The sequence below is a fragment of the Rhinopithecus bieti genome, unplaced genomic scaffold (assembly GCF_001698545.2).
Source record: "Rhinopithecus bieti isolate Rb0 unplaced genomic scaffold, ASM169854v2 scaffold_33444, whole genome shotgun sequence".
In the NCBI taxonomy this organism is placed as follows: domain Eukaryota; kingdom Metazoa; phylum Chordata; class Mammalia; order Primates; family Cercopithecidae; genus Rhinopithecus; species Rhinopithecus bieti.
In genome coordinates, this window is record NW_016814544.1 from 59084 (window position 1) to 77000 (window position 17917).

The 17917-nt window shown below is 34.4% G+C and overlaps 2 protein-coding genes across 8 annotated transcripts in view; one reads left to right on the plus strand and one right to left on the minus strand.

Annotated features, from left to right (window-relative positions):
* The window catches only part of LOC108514874 (olfactory receptor 4C11), a 416510-nt gene that overhangs the window by 46387 nt on the left and 352206 nt on the right, over positions 1 to 17917 (minus strand). The window lies entirely within an intron of this gene.
* LOC108514827 (olfactory receptor 5D13-like) lies at positions 2180 to 11142 on the plus strand. Its single transcript, XM_017851313.1, has 2 exons — positions 2180 to 2247; positions 10200 to 11142. Exons 1-2 carry the CDS (start codon positions 2180 to 2182, stop codon positions 11140 to 11142), a joined length of 1011 nt encoding a protein of 336 aa, XP_017706802.1.

Below are 17917 nucleotides of genomic sequence, written 5' to 3' on the forward strand. Positions count from 1 at the left end.
TCCTCAACATTTTTTAGGTATAAGTTCTTTTTATCTATTTATATTTTATTTAAAATTTTAGTTCAAGATATTTTAACATTTAAAAAAATTATTAACTTTAATTCAATCTGAAGTGTTATAGTATAATTTCCTTCTGTTCTTTTTTGTATTGTTATATGAAAACGTCATTTTCATTGGTTGGAATATTTTGTTCTTATTTGCTGACTCCCCTCCCACCCTTATAGTAGCATTGCATGGATAGAGATTTTTTTGTGTGCTAACTTTGTGTACTATGATGAGGGTTTTGTGTGGCTTAGAAAATTCCTGGTTTTAGATTGTTATATTCTAACATTATAGTGTGTATGTGTCCCTGTGTGAGTTCCTGGTGTATGTGTGTATGTAGAAAGATAGGTATATATGTAGTTTGATTGATAGATTTATACACAGATGTCTATATATAGGTAGATAAGTACAGTCAGCCATATTCAGTCTATGAGTTCCACATCTGTGTATTTAATTAGCTGTAGATCAAAAATATTCAAGAATAAAATTGCCTCTGCACTGACCATGTATGGATGTTTTTTCTCAGCATTATTTCCTAAACAATACAGTAAAACAACTGTTTAGATAGTATTAGGTGTTATAAGTAATCTAGAGATAATTTATAGTATACCTGAAGATATGCATAGGTTATACGCAAATACTATGTTATTTTATATCAGAGATTTGAGCATCTGCAGATTTTGATATCCAAGGAGGTCATGAAACCAGTCCCCCATGAATACCCAAGGATAACTACATATACACACACATATAGCTGTGTATATATCTGTATCTAAATACATAAATATACACAAAAATATTTATAAAATACTACCACCAACAAACTTTGTTGTAGTGTGTGTGTGTGTCTGTGTTTTGTTTTAGGAGAATCCTCAATTTATTTGCATTACTTCCTCTTTCTTAACCATTACAACTCTACAGGGCAATGTCTTCTTTCTACTCTCCTCCTTTTCCCTGTAAATAATTTTTCTAGGCTTTTCACAACAAGTTTCATACAATTGGTAGGCTTTTTTTTTAAATTTTTTTTCTAGGTAATGGCTGTTTTCTATCCAGGTCTTGATTTGGTTTTTAATTTTTTGTTATGAGAGTAGAAACTTTCTTATTGATTTTATCTGTTTGACCCACTGTAGGATTTCTATTTCCTTTCTCTTTTTTTAAGCTGTCTCTTCAGACCTTACTCGTAATGCTGTTTTCTATCAGGTCTTGATTTGGTTTTTAATTTTTTGTTATGAGAGTAGAACTTTCTTATTGATTTTATCTGTTTGACCCCACTAGTAGGATTTCTATTTTCCTTTTCTCTTTTCTAAGCTGTCTCTTCAGCCTTTACTCGTAATGCTGTTTTCTATCAGGTCTTGATTGGTTTTTATTTTTTGTATGAGAGTAGAACTTTCTTATTGATTTTATCTGTTTGACCCCACTAGTAGGATTTCTATTTTCCTTTTCTCTTTTCTAAGCTGTCTCTTCAGACCTTACTCTACATGGAATTATGACATTTTGAAATTCAGTTCTTTCCTTCTGAAAAATATTTCCCTGCTCATATTCAACTTTCACTTCATAGGGTCATCTGTCTTACAGTGATGCACAGATGTGTGATTTATTTATTTACTTTCTTTGATCTGAGTGGTTTTTGGGAGGGTGGATAGAAAGAGTAACTTTTAAGTGCTGTTATTAGCTTAAAGCTTTTTTCTGTCTTTTCTATAGAACTTATTATTTATCTTCATTTCATTGATATAGCTACGCACTATCATCAAATTTATTCTGGTAATTGTCCTATGTATATCTTCTATAATAATTTTGCAATTTTGATCTGGATTATCCCTGTATTATTTTTAATGGCAAGCTTTTATATTTTTAAATGAAATGTCTATTGTTTAGTAAAATATTGTTATTAATTTATGCTTTTATTCTGTCTTCAAGGAATTCTATTTGCATATATTTCCATTTTTGTTGACTTTACAGTTTTTAATATGTTAAAATATAGTCATGTTTTATGACTGCTCATGCGTCTGTAACAACTGTTTTCTTATTCCTGGTACCACTCTGCCCTCTAGTGGCTATTCTATTTTTGCCACTTGTAACAGAAAAATTTATTCTCTCAGCTACTCTTTAGGAGGTGGAGTTTGTACTTCTAGACTATATGAAAACAAAATTCTACCGATTACAATTGACTGAGAATGACACAGCAATTAGACAAGAGTTGACTTGGTAATACTGATGAAAAGTAAAATATTTTGTTCTCATTGTCAAACTAGGATAAAATTTTAAAAAAACATTTCTTTACGCAAGAAAGAATATTGAAGTAAGAGTTGACTTGGTAATATTGATGAAAAGTAAAATATTTTGTTCTCATTATTGTCAAACTAGGATAAAATTTTAAAAAAACATTTCTTTATGCAAGAAAGAATATTGAAGTGAGATTTATTTGTCAACGTCTTATTTAATTTGTTAGGTTTCCTTGGAAAATCGTTAAAATATTCAAGTTTTGGTTAACCATTTGTAATATTTTTGAAAACCTTATAAATACATTCAGAAATTATTTGAGAATTAAATGGTATAAAAGTTTGATTTGTAAACACAGTTTTGCAAAATGGAAAGGAAATGCAAAATGCAAACAGTATGTGATATATAGGTATACTTAAAATACATACATGTGGTTTGTGCATAATGTATGTATATGTTTCTGTATTGCTCGATCCTTCTCTGTATGTATCTACGTCCGTCAATCTATCACCCAGCTTTCTATCCACTTGTCCATCATCCATCACCCATCTGTATTTAAATTAGTGCTTCCCTTAAGCCTCTGTTTCAAGCATCAGGCATAAAGAGGATTTTATTGCTCAGAGGCAATAGCTCCGCATTTATTTCTCCCCAAGTCCCTGGGAAGCAGTAATGTTTTTGTCTCTATAATTTGATGTTTCTAGGTACCTCATACACATAGTATCTTGCAATATTTGCCTTTTGTGTTTGGCTTATTTCACTTAGCTTAATGTTTTCATGGTTGATCCATGTTGAATCATCTCTCCATGGACGTTTGGGTTGTTTCTACCTTTGAGCTACTATGAATAACACTGTTAAGAACATTGGTGCACAAACATATGTTTGAATCTCTGCTTTCAATTATTTTGGTACATACTGGAAGTGGAATTGCTGGGTCATGTGTATTTTCCTGTCTAATTATTGGAAGAACTACTCTAGGTTTTTCTAGAGCAGCTTCACCATTTTACATTCTCACCAGTAATATTCAAGGGGTCCAATTCGTTCCATCTCCCCTAAAATTTGTTATTTTCCACTTTTTTCTTCTTTTTCTTTTTTTTTTTTTCCTTTTCATAATTACCATCCTAAAGGGTGTGAAGTGGTAGCTGTTTCGTTTGTTTATTTTAGTTTTTTTTGTGTTATTATTGTCATAAGACCAAATACATGAGCTCGACTTTCAACAGAATTTTAATTTTATGCAATATGGTATAAAAAAAACCCTCTAGGCACAATGTTGTACAGCAGAACTCTAGAATCTGTTCATTTTAAATACATGAGTTGCTGTTCGTTGTGGTTTTGATTTGCATATCCCTAATTATTAGTGATGGGGATATTTCCACAGGCTTTTTGGCATGTTTGTAGCTTCTTTGAAGACATGCATATTTAAGTTCTTTGCCTATTTTGAATTGAGCTCTTTTGTTTTGTTGATTATAGGAGTTTTAAAAATATATATTCTGTATCTTAATCACTTAGAAATAGAATTTCAAAAGATTTTCTCCTATATTTTGGGCTGCTATCTTACTCTGTTGGGAGTGTTGTTTGAAGTTTTTATTTTGATGAAGTCCATTATATGTATATATATGTGTGTGTGTGTGTGTGTATATATATATATATATGCAAACACTTTTGGCATCATATACAATAAATAATTAACAAATTCAATGTCATGAAGTTTTTCTGCTAAGTCTTCTCCTGACAAGGTTTGGATCCGTGTCCCCTCAAAATCTCACGTAACCTCCAGTGTTGGAGGTGGGACCTGGTGGTAGGTGATTGAATCCTGGGGGCAGTTTCTCATGAATGGTTTACCACCATCCTCTGGGTGCTGTTCTTATGACAGTGAGTGAATGAGGTCTTATGAGATCTGGTATCTAAAAGCGTGTAGCACCCTCCTCTCCCATCTCACCCTCTTGCTCCAGCCATGTGCCTGCTTGCTCTTCGCCTTTCGCCGTAATTGTAAGTTTCCTGAGACCTTCTCAGAAGCCAAGAAGATACCATCATCATGCTTCCTGTACAGCTTGCAGAACCATGAGCCAATTTAACCACTTTTCTTTATAAATTACCCATTCTCAGGTACGTCTTTATAGCAATGTGAGAATTGACTCATGCATCTCCTAAGAGTTCTATAGTTTTGGCTCTTACCTTTAGGTCTTTGATCCATTTTAAGTTAATTTTTTGTTCATTGTGTAAGACAAGGGTTCAAATTGATTATCTTGCAGGAGGCTAGTTTTCTGAATACCATCTGTTAAAAAGACTGCCCTCTTCCTATTGCATGATCTTGGCACTCATATGTAATACATTTGACTACACATATGTATGTTTACTTCTGGGTTGTCTATTCTATTCTATTAGTCTCTATATCTTTCTTTATACCAGTACTTGACTGTGTTTTTTTTTTTTTTTTTTTTTTTTGAGACGGAGTCCCGCTCTGTCGCCCAGGCTGGAGTGCAGTGGCGCGATCTCGGCTCACTGCAAGCTCCGCCTCCCGGGTTCACGCCATTCTCCTGCCTCAGCCTCCTGAGTAGCTGGGACTACAGGCGCCCGCCACCGCGCCCGGCTAATTTTTTTGTATTTTAGTAGAGACGGGGTTTCACCATGGTCTCGATCTCCTGACCTTGTGATCCGCCCGTCTCGGCCTCCCAAAGTGCTGGGATTACAGGCGTGAGCCACCGCGCCCGGCCGACTGTTTTGATTACTATAGCTTTTTGGTAAGTATGAAATCAGAAACTGTGAAACGTCCAATCTTGTTTTCCTTTTGCAAGAGTGTTATGGCTATTTAGGGTCTCATGTAATTCTGTCTAGATTTTAGAATGGATTTTTTTTTTTTCTTTTTTTTTTTTTTTGAGACGGAGTATCCTCTGTCGCCCAGGCTGGAGTGCAGTGGCCGGTTCCTCAGCTCACCTGCATCAGCTCGCGCCCTCCCGGGTTTACGCCCATTACTCCTGCCTCAGCCTCCGCACCGAAGTAGCTGGGACTACAGGCGGCCCAACCCATCTCGCCGCCGCCCGGTAGTTTTTTTTGTAATTTTTTAGTAGGAGACGGGGTTCACTGTGTTAGCCCACGGATGGTCTCCGATCTCCCCTGACGCTCGCTGATCCGCAAACGTCTCGGCCTTCTCCGCCCCAAAGTGCTGGAATTACAGGCTTGAGCCAGCCGCGCCCCCGGCCTAGAATGGATTTTTTTCCTATGCATAAAAACGTCCATTGGGATTTTCACAGAGTTTAAAACGGATTTGTCAATTGCTATGGGGAAAGTACTGACATCTTACCATATAAAGGCTTCAAATCTATGAACAAAAGATGACTTTTCATTCATTTATGTCCTCCTTTAATTTGCTGTCAGGCAACATTTTATACTTTTCAGTGTATTATTCCTTTTGTCCTGTTTGGGCTAAGTTTATTGTAAGGTAAATTTTCATTCTTTCTATGCAAACGCAATAAATTTGTTTCTTATTTTTTTTTTTTTTTTTTTTTTTTGAGGGGACTGTTCTTTTTGAAAGTAAAAAATGCAACAGATTTTTGTATGTTTAAATTTTGTATCCTGGAATATTGGCTGGATTTGTTTATTAGTTCTAAGAGGTTGGTTGGGTAGATGTGTTCACCTGAAGTCGGAGTTCAAGACCAGCCTGGCCAACATGGTGAAACGCCCATCCCTTTCCTAAAAATATAAAACATGAGGCCAGGTGGGATTGTGGGCGCCCTGTAATCCCAGCTATTCCCAGCTATTCAGAAGACTGAGGCAGGAAATCTCTTAATCTCTTGAACTAAGAGGTAGAGGTTGCAGTGAGCTGAGATCGTGCCATTGCACTCCAGCCTGGGCAACAAGAGTGAAACTCTGTCAAAAAAAAAAAAAAAAAAAAAAAAAAGTCATCTGCTAAAATTTTGTTTTTTTTTTTTCTTTTTTGGATGCATTTTTAAAACCTTTTTTGCCTAATTGCTCTGGCTAGAACCTTTAACACTATTTTGAATGAAAGCAGTGAAAGCAAACATCCTTGTCTTATTCTTTATCTCTGAGGAAAATCTTTTAGCCTTTCTATCTTTGAGTATTAACTGTAGGCTTTTCATGTATCACTGGCCTTTAACTTGCCGAAGATGTTTTCTCTATTCTTAGTTTTTTTAGTGGTTTTATTATGAAAGAGTGTGGACTTTTGTCAAATTGCTTTTCTACATCAATTGAGAAGATCATGTATTTTTTCATTTATGCTGTTAATGTGGTGTATTACACTGATGAATTTTAATGTGGTAAACTGTACTATATTACATTCCAGGAATAAATTCCACTTGCCATGTGTTTAATTTTAATGTCTTTTTACGTGCTGTTGAATACAGTTTGTGGTATTCTGTTGAGGAATTTTTGCATCTCTATTTGTAACGAAATTCACAATTAATTTCAAGAATCACCAACATACATATCTAATAAATTAAAAAACAGTGCATATCACATTTACTTAAAGAAAAGATGAACAGGCATTTATATAAGTTTAATAGCTATTTGTTACCTAAATTGAAGCTCACACTACAATTTTATATGAAAAAGGATAATACACAATATAGCTGTGATACTTACTGTATAAGCTTTGTTTCAGATACACAGAAATACATATATACCCACATAGTGGTGAAAAAACCAGAAATACAAAAACAATTGGGAGTAGTTATCTCTGGATTATTGCCCAATAGCTGATTTTTTTCTTTTTGGCATTTTTGTATTTCTCAGGTATGTTAAGTCAAAATGTATTGTCTGGTTCAACATATTTAAAAGAAGATCATGGGATTAAACTTTATAATGAAATTATTCAGCAGTCATTACAAGAAATTACATGCAACCAGGATATCCCACGGGGCATTGTTTTATCTGATCGCTTTATTTGTGGCCTCCTAGGGAATACCTCAATTATATTCTCTAGGGCCGACGTCCCTAAGGCCTCTGTGGCACATATATGTGTGACACAGTTTGGTGTTAGAATTTAGCCTTTTGGTCTCCTTTCCTCTCTGTTATCACTGAGATTATTTTGAAAAAATTAGGGGAAAAAGTTATTTTCTTAAAACGTTTATTGAAATCTAGTATAGACTCCTGTCACTTTTATTGTGATTTGCTTGTTTTTTTATTTAATTTGGATTCTCCTCGGGCACTTCCCTGGAGTCTATTAATCTTTGCAAAAGAAGCGTCAGTAAATGAATAAGTCAATTCCTTCTGCACTTAAGTGAGTTATTCAATTCTTACTTTATATAACGTTAGAAGGAAAAGAGTGTGTTCCAATAATCTTTGCAGGAGGCAAACCCATGTGTAAGTCTAACTGCTATGATAATCACTTAGTTCCATTAACTAGGAATATTTGATTCATTATCTTTCACCATATTTATTATTATTAATTAGCCTGTATTTCTAGGAAATACTTTTATTCTTTTGATCACAATATTCTTCTTCTTTTTATGTGCACAAACTTTAGTTTTAATATGTAATAAGAATTGTATGCTATATTGTATAATTTGCAGTTACAAGCATTATTCCTCGGAATAATTCTTAGAAGAAAAAGTTTGGAGGTCAAGGCCAACATTTTATAATTTTATAGTTTCTAAAACGCCTATTACAGTGCTGAGTACATAGCAAATGCACAATTGGAAAGCCACATTAGGTGTCACTACAAAAGAGGGAAAGCCTCTGCACAGTACCTTAAGCCCTCATTCAGCTTAACAAGGGTGACACTTCCTGGGGTTAAACGGGAGATTGTGAACTTTGGCCCCAAGTCTTTTGGTAAAGAAATAGAGTATAGGAAGTGGGTTGAAAAGTGCCACACATAGAAAGGATGTTTAGGTAACAATAAGTCAAATATATATTACAAAATACAGTCTTTGATGCAAGTGATTTTCTTTTCAAGCCCAGCCTTCTCAGAGTTTGTTAGAACGTCCTTAGGAAAGCGTACAGATATTGGAAAATGCTTGAAAAAGTGTGTTCCATTAGGAACTTTGCACTCAATGAGTTTTGTGTTAAACTAAAACATACATTGAGAAAAATAACAATAAATGTAGAAGATCAAATCACAGGTACCAAATGAAGTGAATCTAAAGGAGCAGTTAAAGAAAGAAACCACATGGATATGTAAGTTGTACATAAAATAATTTTATATATAACCCCAACCTTAACCTATATAATTCTATATGTGTAATCATATATATATATTTTTATATACACATATATACTGCATGCACTTGTGTTTTCTGCAAAATATAAGTGCATGCAGTATATTGTCTTCCATGCTAAACATTGTAACAACTCAGTGTAAACTATAGAGTGTTTAATTTCAGCTAATGATAAAGCATAGAATTTTTACAGAACGCTGTGTGGAATTGTGCTCTTTTTAATGCCTATTGCTATTTTAGCTTTCGGTAAGCAGTCATGACATGGTTCTGGATTAAACTGGCACAACAAGGTAGTTGAGTTATTTCGAATAAACTCAGAACATTAAAAAAAATCCAATGCCTCATTTACCCTTCTAACTCTCCTTGTTTTATTCTAATTCAGGATGCTTAGGTTCGTGGGGTTTCACTATTGCTACTTCTTCTGTAGGACTCAAGATATGACTCAGTGCATTGTGAGTTTACAATGTGGTCTTGATTTAATAGGCATGTTCAACTTCTTTAATATTATTATAAACTTTTACCCCAACACATGTATAATAGGTGGCTACATTTATTCAGTCATATATACATTCATTTATTCAATAAAGATTGTGGAGAACCTACTATGTCCTGGCCTTCCATGTCTGCCCTCATTAATAGTATTTTATTGTAGAAAAACAATTTGTTGAAATGTAGAAGAAAACATGAGTAAAATATATATTACAGATGTTGCATAATATTGATGTTTTTCAGGTTTTATAGTTACGGATAATGACATAGTTAATACTATGACCATGATTCTGATGAATGAGTCAAGTTGAGATAAAATTGTTGGAAAAGATGAAGAAACTAAAAGAATAGGGTATCGGAAAGATTATCTGTGTGTCTATTGTAAGCAATTCAATGCAAACAAAACAAAAACCTCCTAACCAAATAAAAATCATTGTAATTTTTCTGGAAGTGATGCTTCATCTTTGGAGGTTTGGAGGTAGACTGAATTTTGACCATCTGAGAATGATATGGCAGAAAGTACTTCAGAATAATAAAAATGATCTGGATGTATCATTATTGTTTGTTTCCAGCCCAAATCATTCTAAATATCTGATGTTATAATATTTCAAGAAAAGCTAATAGAGTTTTACAATTTTCAATAATTGATCTGTGTGACTGACAAAGTGCACTACTCACATTAGACAGGAAGAATGTAAAATCTATGGAGAAAAACGTGTGATTAAATGTAGGGAGGTCATTGGAAAGGTAAATTCAGAAATAGATATAGAAACAATTGTTACAAAAATGTAATGATCATTTTACTGAGTCATTATTTTTTGAGTTCCAAGTTCTCATCATTTAATAGGTGAAGAAGTGAAAAAATTACTGAAACTCAAAATAAGCATTGTATTGAAATGAAATAAAATGGAAATCTTCCTCCAAGACAAGCATTTTCACTAGACTCTGACTCATGCAAAAGGTAGACTGGCCTTTCTCATGAAGCCAGTTGCCTCTGAGGCTACTGAACCAGATCGTTTAAAATATACCAGAGCCAACTGCTCTTCTCCCTCTCAATTCTCATATTTTATTATTACACGGACACACATTTTATATGTACTGTATAATTGTGATATTAGTAAATTTTAGCTTTTGAAGCAATGTAATGGCTAAAACTAAGCATTTCCATGACACTCTTTATAGATAATCACTACACCTCTCAACATTTCCTCATTTTACTTGGCCTTATCCAAATATTTCTTCTTGCATCTCTGAATCAACTGTCCTATTTTGTCCCAGGAACCAAGAAAATCAGACTTCTGAAGTTACCTTCATCCTCTTGGGCTTCTCAGAATATCCAGACCTTCAGATGCCCCTGTTCCTGGTGTTCCTGACCATCTACACAGTCACTGTGCTGGGGAACCTGGGCATGGTCATGGTCATCAGGCTCAGCCCGAAACTCCACACCCCCATGTACTTTTTCCTCAGCCACTTGTCCTTTGTCGATTTCTGTTATTCCACCACAGTTACACCCAAACTGCTGGAGAACTTGGTTGTGGAAGACAGAACCATCTGCTTCACAGCATGCATCATGCAATTCTTCTTTGCCTGCATATTTGTGGTGACAGAAACATTCATGTTTGCAGTGATGGCCTATGACCGATATGTGGCGGTGTGTAACCCTCTGCTCTACACAGTTGCAATGTCCCGGAGGCTTTGCTCCTTTTTGGTGGCTACATCATACTCTTGGGGGATAGTCTGTTCCCTGACTCTTACCTACTTTCTACTGGAATTATCCTTCAGAGGAAATAATATCATTAATAACTTTGTCTGTGAGCACACTGCCATTGTTGCTGTGTCCTGCTCTGACCCCTATGTGAGCCAGGAGATCATTTTAGTGTCTGCCACATTCAATGAAGTAAGCAGCCTGGTGATCATTCTTTCTTCCTATGCTTTCATTTTTATCACTGTCATGAAGATGCCTTCCACTGGGGGGCGCCAGAAAGCGTTCTCCACTTGTGCCTCCCACCTGACCGCCATTACCATTTTCCATGGGACTATTCTTTTTCTCTACTGTGTTCCTAACTCCAAAAGTTCATGGCTCATGGTCAAGGTGGCCTCTGTGTTTTACACAGTGGTCATTCCCATGATGAACCCCTTGATCTATAGCCTCAGGAACAAACATGTAAAAGAGACAGTTAGGAGGTTGCTTATTACCAAATTATCATGTCTCGTATTATAAAGTCTAGAAGATGTACTTATTCCTATTCGAGAATATTGTGCAGAACTGTCCAAAATTTGTAGAATTGCTAACAATTCAAATTCCTTTCTCAAACAGTAAAGCAGTGCATGTATTTAATGTAACCCCTAGTTAACTGGTTATTTGACATCTGTTTAAATTCTAGTAGATTAGCTAACAAGTAACACAGTAATTTAATCTCTAATGATTTAAGTTGTCATTAAACCGGAATTTGTCATATAAAGATTTCTGAGTTAATATCCGTTACCCTTTTGTTGCTCAGTTCACCTTCTGTTGTTCTTTTTCAGTTGTTGGAGGATGGGCTTGTAGATTTGTTCTGAAAATTTATAGCTTACTGTGAAGGAAGATATAGCAAACGCAATACAGTAAACTAAGAGATGTTCAGCATTCAGACACTAAGTTTAAAAGAAATATTTATTTAATTCCACATAAGGCACATTGGTACATTATAAGTGTGTATAAGGCATAAGTCTGCCCACAAAGTCCAGAATATTGTTTAGTAAAATTGTGTTGGTTAACATACAATTTTATTTGGTCATTGTACACAATATATCAAAAAATGAAAATAGCCACATATTTTAGAAATAGACATTTTGAAATCTGAATTTGTCATTCATGACAATGTTGATTTGTATGTTATAAATTTGATCGATAACAAAATACCGTAAGTGTCAGTGATACATAACATTAGGTAATTATTAATTTTGTCAACTGACTTGGCAGTCCTGCTAATAGCAGCTGGTGCTTCTTGGTTAAAGTTACCTAGTCTAACGGGTCTAACGGGAACTCATAGACCTACATAGCGATTGAGTAGCTCTGCCTCTGTATCTGTGGTCCTCTGAACCACTGGGCTAGCTGGAGTATTTTCTTCCAGTGTTGATGGGTGAGTCACAAGGGGAAATGTACAACAACAAAAGCTAGTTCAAGATTCCATTCCGCTCATGTTTGTTAGCATTATTTTAGGCAAAGAGAATCACATTGCTGGGCTCAAAGTTAATGACTGAAGAAGGATATTTGCCTCTTATTGTAGAATTGAAAAGTTACGTGGCAAAGAACGTGAATACAGACAGAAATGAAGGATTCTGCCTATGTTTCTATATATCTAAATTGTTGGGAAATTTTAGTTAATGGGAAATTATCCTTCTTATTCCAGATAAATTTTTGTCCTAGTTTGACAAAAGTCTTCTATAAATTGATGAGGCATTTAATTGACTTAACTAAATGACTTTTTGTTGATTGTCACTTGCTGTTCATAGTTAATGTTTAAGAGGAAAGACGAAGTCTTGGTAAATTTCCATATATCATGGTTCCTGTATTCCTGCCTTTCATGTTCAAATAAAAATGGTGATTTCCTTTATTATAAAGCTTTATTATAAAACTATTTAACCTAAACCATTTATCTGATTGTTTAGCAATACATAAAAATATTTGTAACAAATCATGTTATATAACTATAGTATTGCATAATTTATTTAACTTCTAATTGTTCATCAGAGGACATATACCCTTAAGTAAATGTTTGGTCAAGTACATTAATAGATTGTGTGTATGTTAATAAAACGTTTTAAGAAAAAAGAAAATGTGTTTACAGAATGTGAACACAGTATAAAATCAACTATATTTGGCACATTCTAAAGGTCCTTGGATTTAAAATCCTATGTGAAAAAAATGATATGATAGACATTAGGTAAATTATAATTTATAATCTACAATTAGCTTTCTATATTGTAAGAGAAAACAAAACAATAACTTTGAAGAAAATGGGTTTATTACAGTAAGACAGCTGTGAACACTTCTGTCAGAATCTTTGTAAAGGCACATACAACACTTTTATTTCCTTTTACAAGTACCTAGGAAAGATAGCTGAGTCATATGGTAAGTGTACGTTTAACTTTTTAAGAAACTTCCAAATGATCTTTGAAGTGGCTGTACTATTTAAAATCCTACTGGCTGGGTATGATAATTCTGATTGTTCCCCAACTTGGATAAATAACTACATGGTAATTTTTTTCAATCTTAGAAATTCTTGTAAGTATGTAATGGTATCTCATTGTGATTTGTGTTTGCATTCATCTAATAAGTAAGTTGAATATATTTTCATGTGATTATTGGTTATTTGTATTTTTTTGGTAAAGTCTATGTTCAAATACTCTGCCTATTTTTAATTGCACATCTTTTCTTATTATTGGGGCTTGATAATTATTTATATATTTTGGATACAACTCTTTTTTCTATTCAAATTTGTGATTTGAAATATTTCTACGAATATGTGGCTTGTCTTTCACCCTCTTTACAGTGTGTTTTGTAAAACAGATATTCTGGATTTGTGTAAAAATGTATATAGAAATGCAAAGTAAGTGAAATATCCAAAATATTTTAAAAGAAAGTGATTGGAAGAATTGAAGGTTTACTATAAAATAAAAGGAAACAAACCAGTGTGGTTTACGTGTAAAGATAGACAAATTGAGACTATAATAGAATAAATAAAATAGAACCCAGATATAATCCAAGAAACATATAATCAATTGATCTTTGAAAACATATCTGAGAAAAACTGGATAATTGAATGGAGGAAAATAACCTCATCTCCTACCTCTCTCCATAGAAAATTAATTCGATATTTATTATCAAATTAATTTACCATAACAGTACTAAGGCCTCTGGAATAAAGAACAGGTGATTATCTACAGGAAAATTAACAAATGAGACTGTCAATAATTAAAAGCTTCTTATCATCAAAATAGATCTTTCAAAAGAAGAGACAACCCATAGATGAGAAGTAATTATCTGTAGACTGGGAGGTGTATATTAACAATATATAGAGTTGTCAATTACTAAATATATATATATATTACAAATAATAAGAAAATTAAATTAAAATAGACTAATGTGCAATTACTTTGTAAAATGTATGGATGGATAATAATCTCACAAAATATTCCAACATTATATGTTTTCAAGGGAACGTAAATTAAATATCAGTTTACACACTATGATTGCTTGAAGTTTTAAAATAATGAATTTTTTAAAAGGCACAAATACTAGTTTTCAAACGTTTTCATTCCCTGGGGTCATATCATCTACTAATATATCGCTTTCCAGAACTTTTAGATACATATTTTGAAGTGTTCTCTCTAGCTTTTTTTATGTTCTCTGTATCTCTATCTTTGCTGCAAGTTGTATCAGTTCCTCATAGATGTCACAAAATTTATTAAGTTTTTGTAATAACTTTTTGGCCTTAGAAACACCTTTCATAGTCTGGTGAAGCATATGAGATCTTCTTTAGAAAAACATTTAAAAATAAAATAGATATAAATAGAAATCAAACATATTATATTTATATAAAATTACCAAATATTAAGAATATTAACTTGTATGGACTTGTATAATATTTGTGCTTTATTATTCATATTAGATAACATCTACATACATGCATATTAACTACTATAATTTGGAATAAGGATAATCATAGTAATATTTTTAGATAGGTTATAATATATAAATAATAAAAATATATCTGTGATTTCTATGGTTAGCGTATTGCTAACAGTACCGTGCTTCGTGGTCTACCTTCATAATTAAAAACACGCTAAACTTCAGTTAGAGTTAAACAAAAATAATTTTGTATTTTTTCCATGTTATTTCATCATAAACCAGCAGATCATTTAAAATACATTGTACACCACGTTGTGTAACAACAGATCTGTAGAACTTATTCATCTTGCATAACTGAAAATGTGTACCCCTTGAACAAGAGCTCCCAATTTCCTCCTTCCCCTAGGCCCTGGCAAACACCTTTCTACTCTCTGCTTCTATGAGTTTGGTTCTTTTAGATACTTCATATAAGTAGAATCATAATAATGTAGGACATTTTCTTGACCCCTTAACAGGCCTTGCAACGGGGGTGCCTTGTTTACTCAGCCTGCCCTACTCAACCCCTTGCTGAAAGGAGCATGCAAGTGAACGAGTGCAGCAACTGGAGCGAGTGAGTGCAGGAACTGGAGCGAGCAAGTGCAGAACCAGCTGCTTTGGTGCCAGCTGGAGCAAACTCCATGTGAGCTGCATGGCAGTATCCAGGTGGGGTACGTGTGATCCCAGGCCACAGAGGGTGTGCTAAAATGCTCTCTTAGCTATGCTTTCAGCAGACAGCTGTGTTACCAGCTCAATGGGCCCTTTGCCTCATTACATGAGGAAATTGCCTTCTACCAGTAAGGGCAAAGGGCCAGGGTGACAAACCTTTTGGGTACCCACATCTGGTGCATCCTGAATTTTAGTCGGGTGCCCAAGACGAATGAGGTCATGTGGACAAATTGAAGGATGGTGAATGTGGAGAATTTTATTGAATGATGAAAGCTGCTCTCAGTGGAGAGGGAGGAGCTGGAAAGGGGATGGTAAGGGAAGGTTGCTGTCCCCTGAAGTCAATCTGCCTCTCTGCCTTTCTTTTCCGAAGTCTAGTTACTTCATCCAGCCACTGTCTCTGAAGTCAAAGTCACTTCTCTCTGATGTCCAGCCACTTCTTCCTGAGGTTGAGCCACTTTTCTCCTCTGCTAGCTGGGTCTGGGGTCTTACAGGCACAGGATGGAGTGGGGTGAGCCAATAGGTAGTTTTGGAAAAGACAACATTCAATTGGTAAAAAGACATTATTCAGAAAGAACCAATCAGGAGACAGCAGACACATGGGGATGGAAGTTCTCACTTTGGGCCAGGGGTTTCAGGCTTTTTGGCTTGAAGGTGAGGTTTTGCCAAGGACCTGCCCCTGTCTGCCTAGAATTTCTCTGCCTCCTGTCATTATCAAGAACATATTTGTACTTCTGTTGCTCATTTATCTAATTTGGCATAAGGCCCTCCAGGTTTATTTCTGTTGTCACATATAGCAGGATTCCCTTCTTTTTAAGGCTGAATAATATTCCATTTTATGTACATGCCATATTTTTTTATTTCCATTCGTCTGTCAGTGGACCTTTAGATTGTTTCCATATTTTGGGTATTGTGAATAATGCTGGAGTGAGCATGGTAGTGTAGATATCTCTTCAAGATCTGGATTTCAGTTCTTTTGGTTATATAGCCAAAAGTGAGATTGCTGGTTTGTATACTAATTCTAGTTTTAATATTTTAAGGAACGTTGATGTGTTTCCCATGGTGGCTGCACCACTTTATATGCCCATCAACAATGGACAAGCATCCTATATCTCCACATCCTTGCAACACTAATTATTATTATGTTTCATCATAGCCATACTAAAAGGTATGAGGTGATATCTCATTACGGTTTTGTCTTGTAATTCCCAGATGAATAGTGATTTCATCATCTTTTCATGTGCATGTTGGCCATCTGTATGTCCATAATGGAGAAATGTCTATTTAAGTCCTATGCCTGTTTTAATTGGATATTTCCCTTGTGCTGTTGAATTGTAGGCGTTCCTTATATATTTCACGTATTAACTTCTTATGAAACATGATTAGCAAATATTTTCTTCCATTTCATAGGCTGCCTTTTCACTCTGTTGATTGTTTCTTTTGCTGCGCAACTTTTCGGTTTGATACAGTTCCACTGATCTATTTTCACTTTTATTGTTTGTGTTTTTGTTGCCATGTTCAGGAAATAATGGACAAAACCAATCAGGAAGATTTTCACCTACATTCTCTTTGACCGTTAATGACCCTAAATTTAATTTTTAATCTATTTTGAGTTGACTTTTGTGTATCGTGTCAGAAGAGGGTCTGACTTCATTCTTTTGCATGTGGATATCCAGTTTTCCTAACAGGATTTGTTGAAGAGACTATTCTTTTTCCCATTATGTATTCTTGGTACACTTGTTAAAGGTTAGATGTCTGTATGTGTGTGGGTTATGTCTGGGCTTTCTATTCTGCCCAATGGTCTATGTGTCTGTTTCTATGCCTGTATAATACTATTTTATTTATTGCGATTTTGTAATATATTTTGAAATCAGGAAGAGTGATGCCTCCAGCATTTTTCTTTTTTATTTCTTGTTTAGCTGTTTTGATCTTTTTTATGTTTACAAAAATTTTAGTTTTCTATTCTACTTTGTGATAATAGAAAATAAATCCAAATCTATGTGATTTTAACTGACATTTCATTAAATCATTACATATATTTGAGTAGAGTGAATATTTTAACAACAATAAGTTTTCTAATCCATGAACATGGGATGTGAAGCATAAAGTTAACAGAAAGATGGGAATAATAAATGTTAGAACAGAAATAAATGAGATAAGTAATATAAAAAACAATAGAATAAATCAATAAAACTCAGATTTTTAAAAAACATAAACATAACTGGCCAAATAATAGGTGGACCAAGAAAAAAGGAGACTCAAATATAATCAGAAATGAAAGAGGAAACATTGCATCTAACCTACCGATGCCTTAGAAATTAAGAAGGACCAAAATTGACTACTATGAACAATTGCATGCCTACAAATTGGATGACTTATAAAAAATAAGTAAATTTTTAGAAATATACAACCTACAATGACTGAATCATGAAGAAATACAAACTCTGAACAGATCAAAAGCTAATAACAAGATAGAATCAGTAATCAAAAACCTCCCAAGAAGGAAAATGCAGGACAAGATGGTTTCACTTATGAATTCTACCAAACATATAAAAAGTACCAATACTCATATACAGGGAGGGGCGGAGCAAGATGGCTGAATAGGAACAGCTCCAGTCTCCAACTCCCAGCGCGAGCGACACAGAAGACCGGTGATTTCTGCATTTTCAACTGAGGTACT

Bases quoted from the DNA above. Each gene is read 5' to 3' on its own strand.
- LOC108514827 (XM_017851313.1), top strand. From the start codon at position 2,180: ATGAAAACAAAATTCTACCGATTACAATTGACTGAGAATGACACAGCA. The intron at 2,248-10,199 runs GTAATACTGATG...ATTTTGTCCCAG, and splicing joins ATTAGACAAGAGTTGACTTG to GAACCAAGAAAATCAGACTT.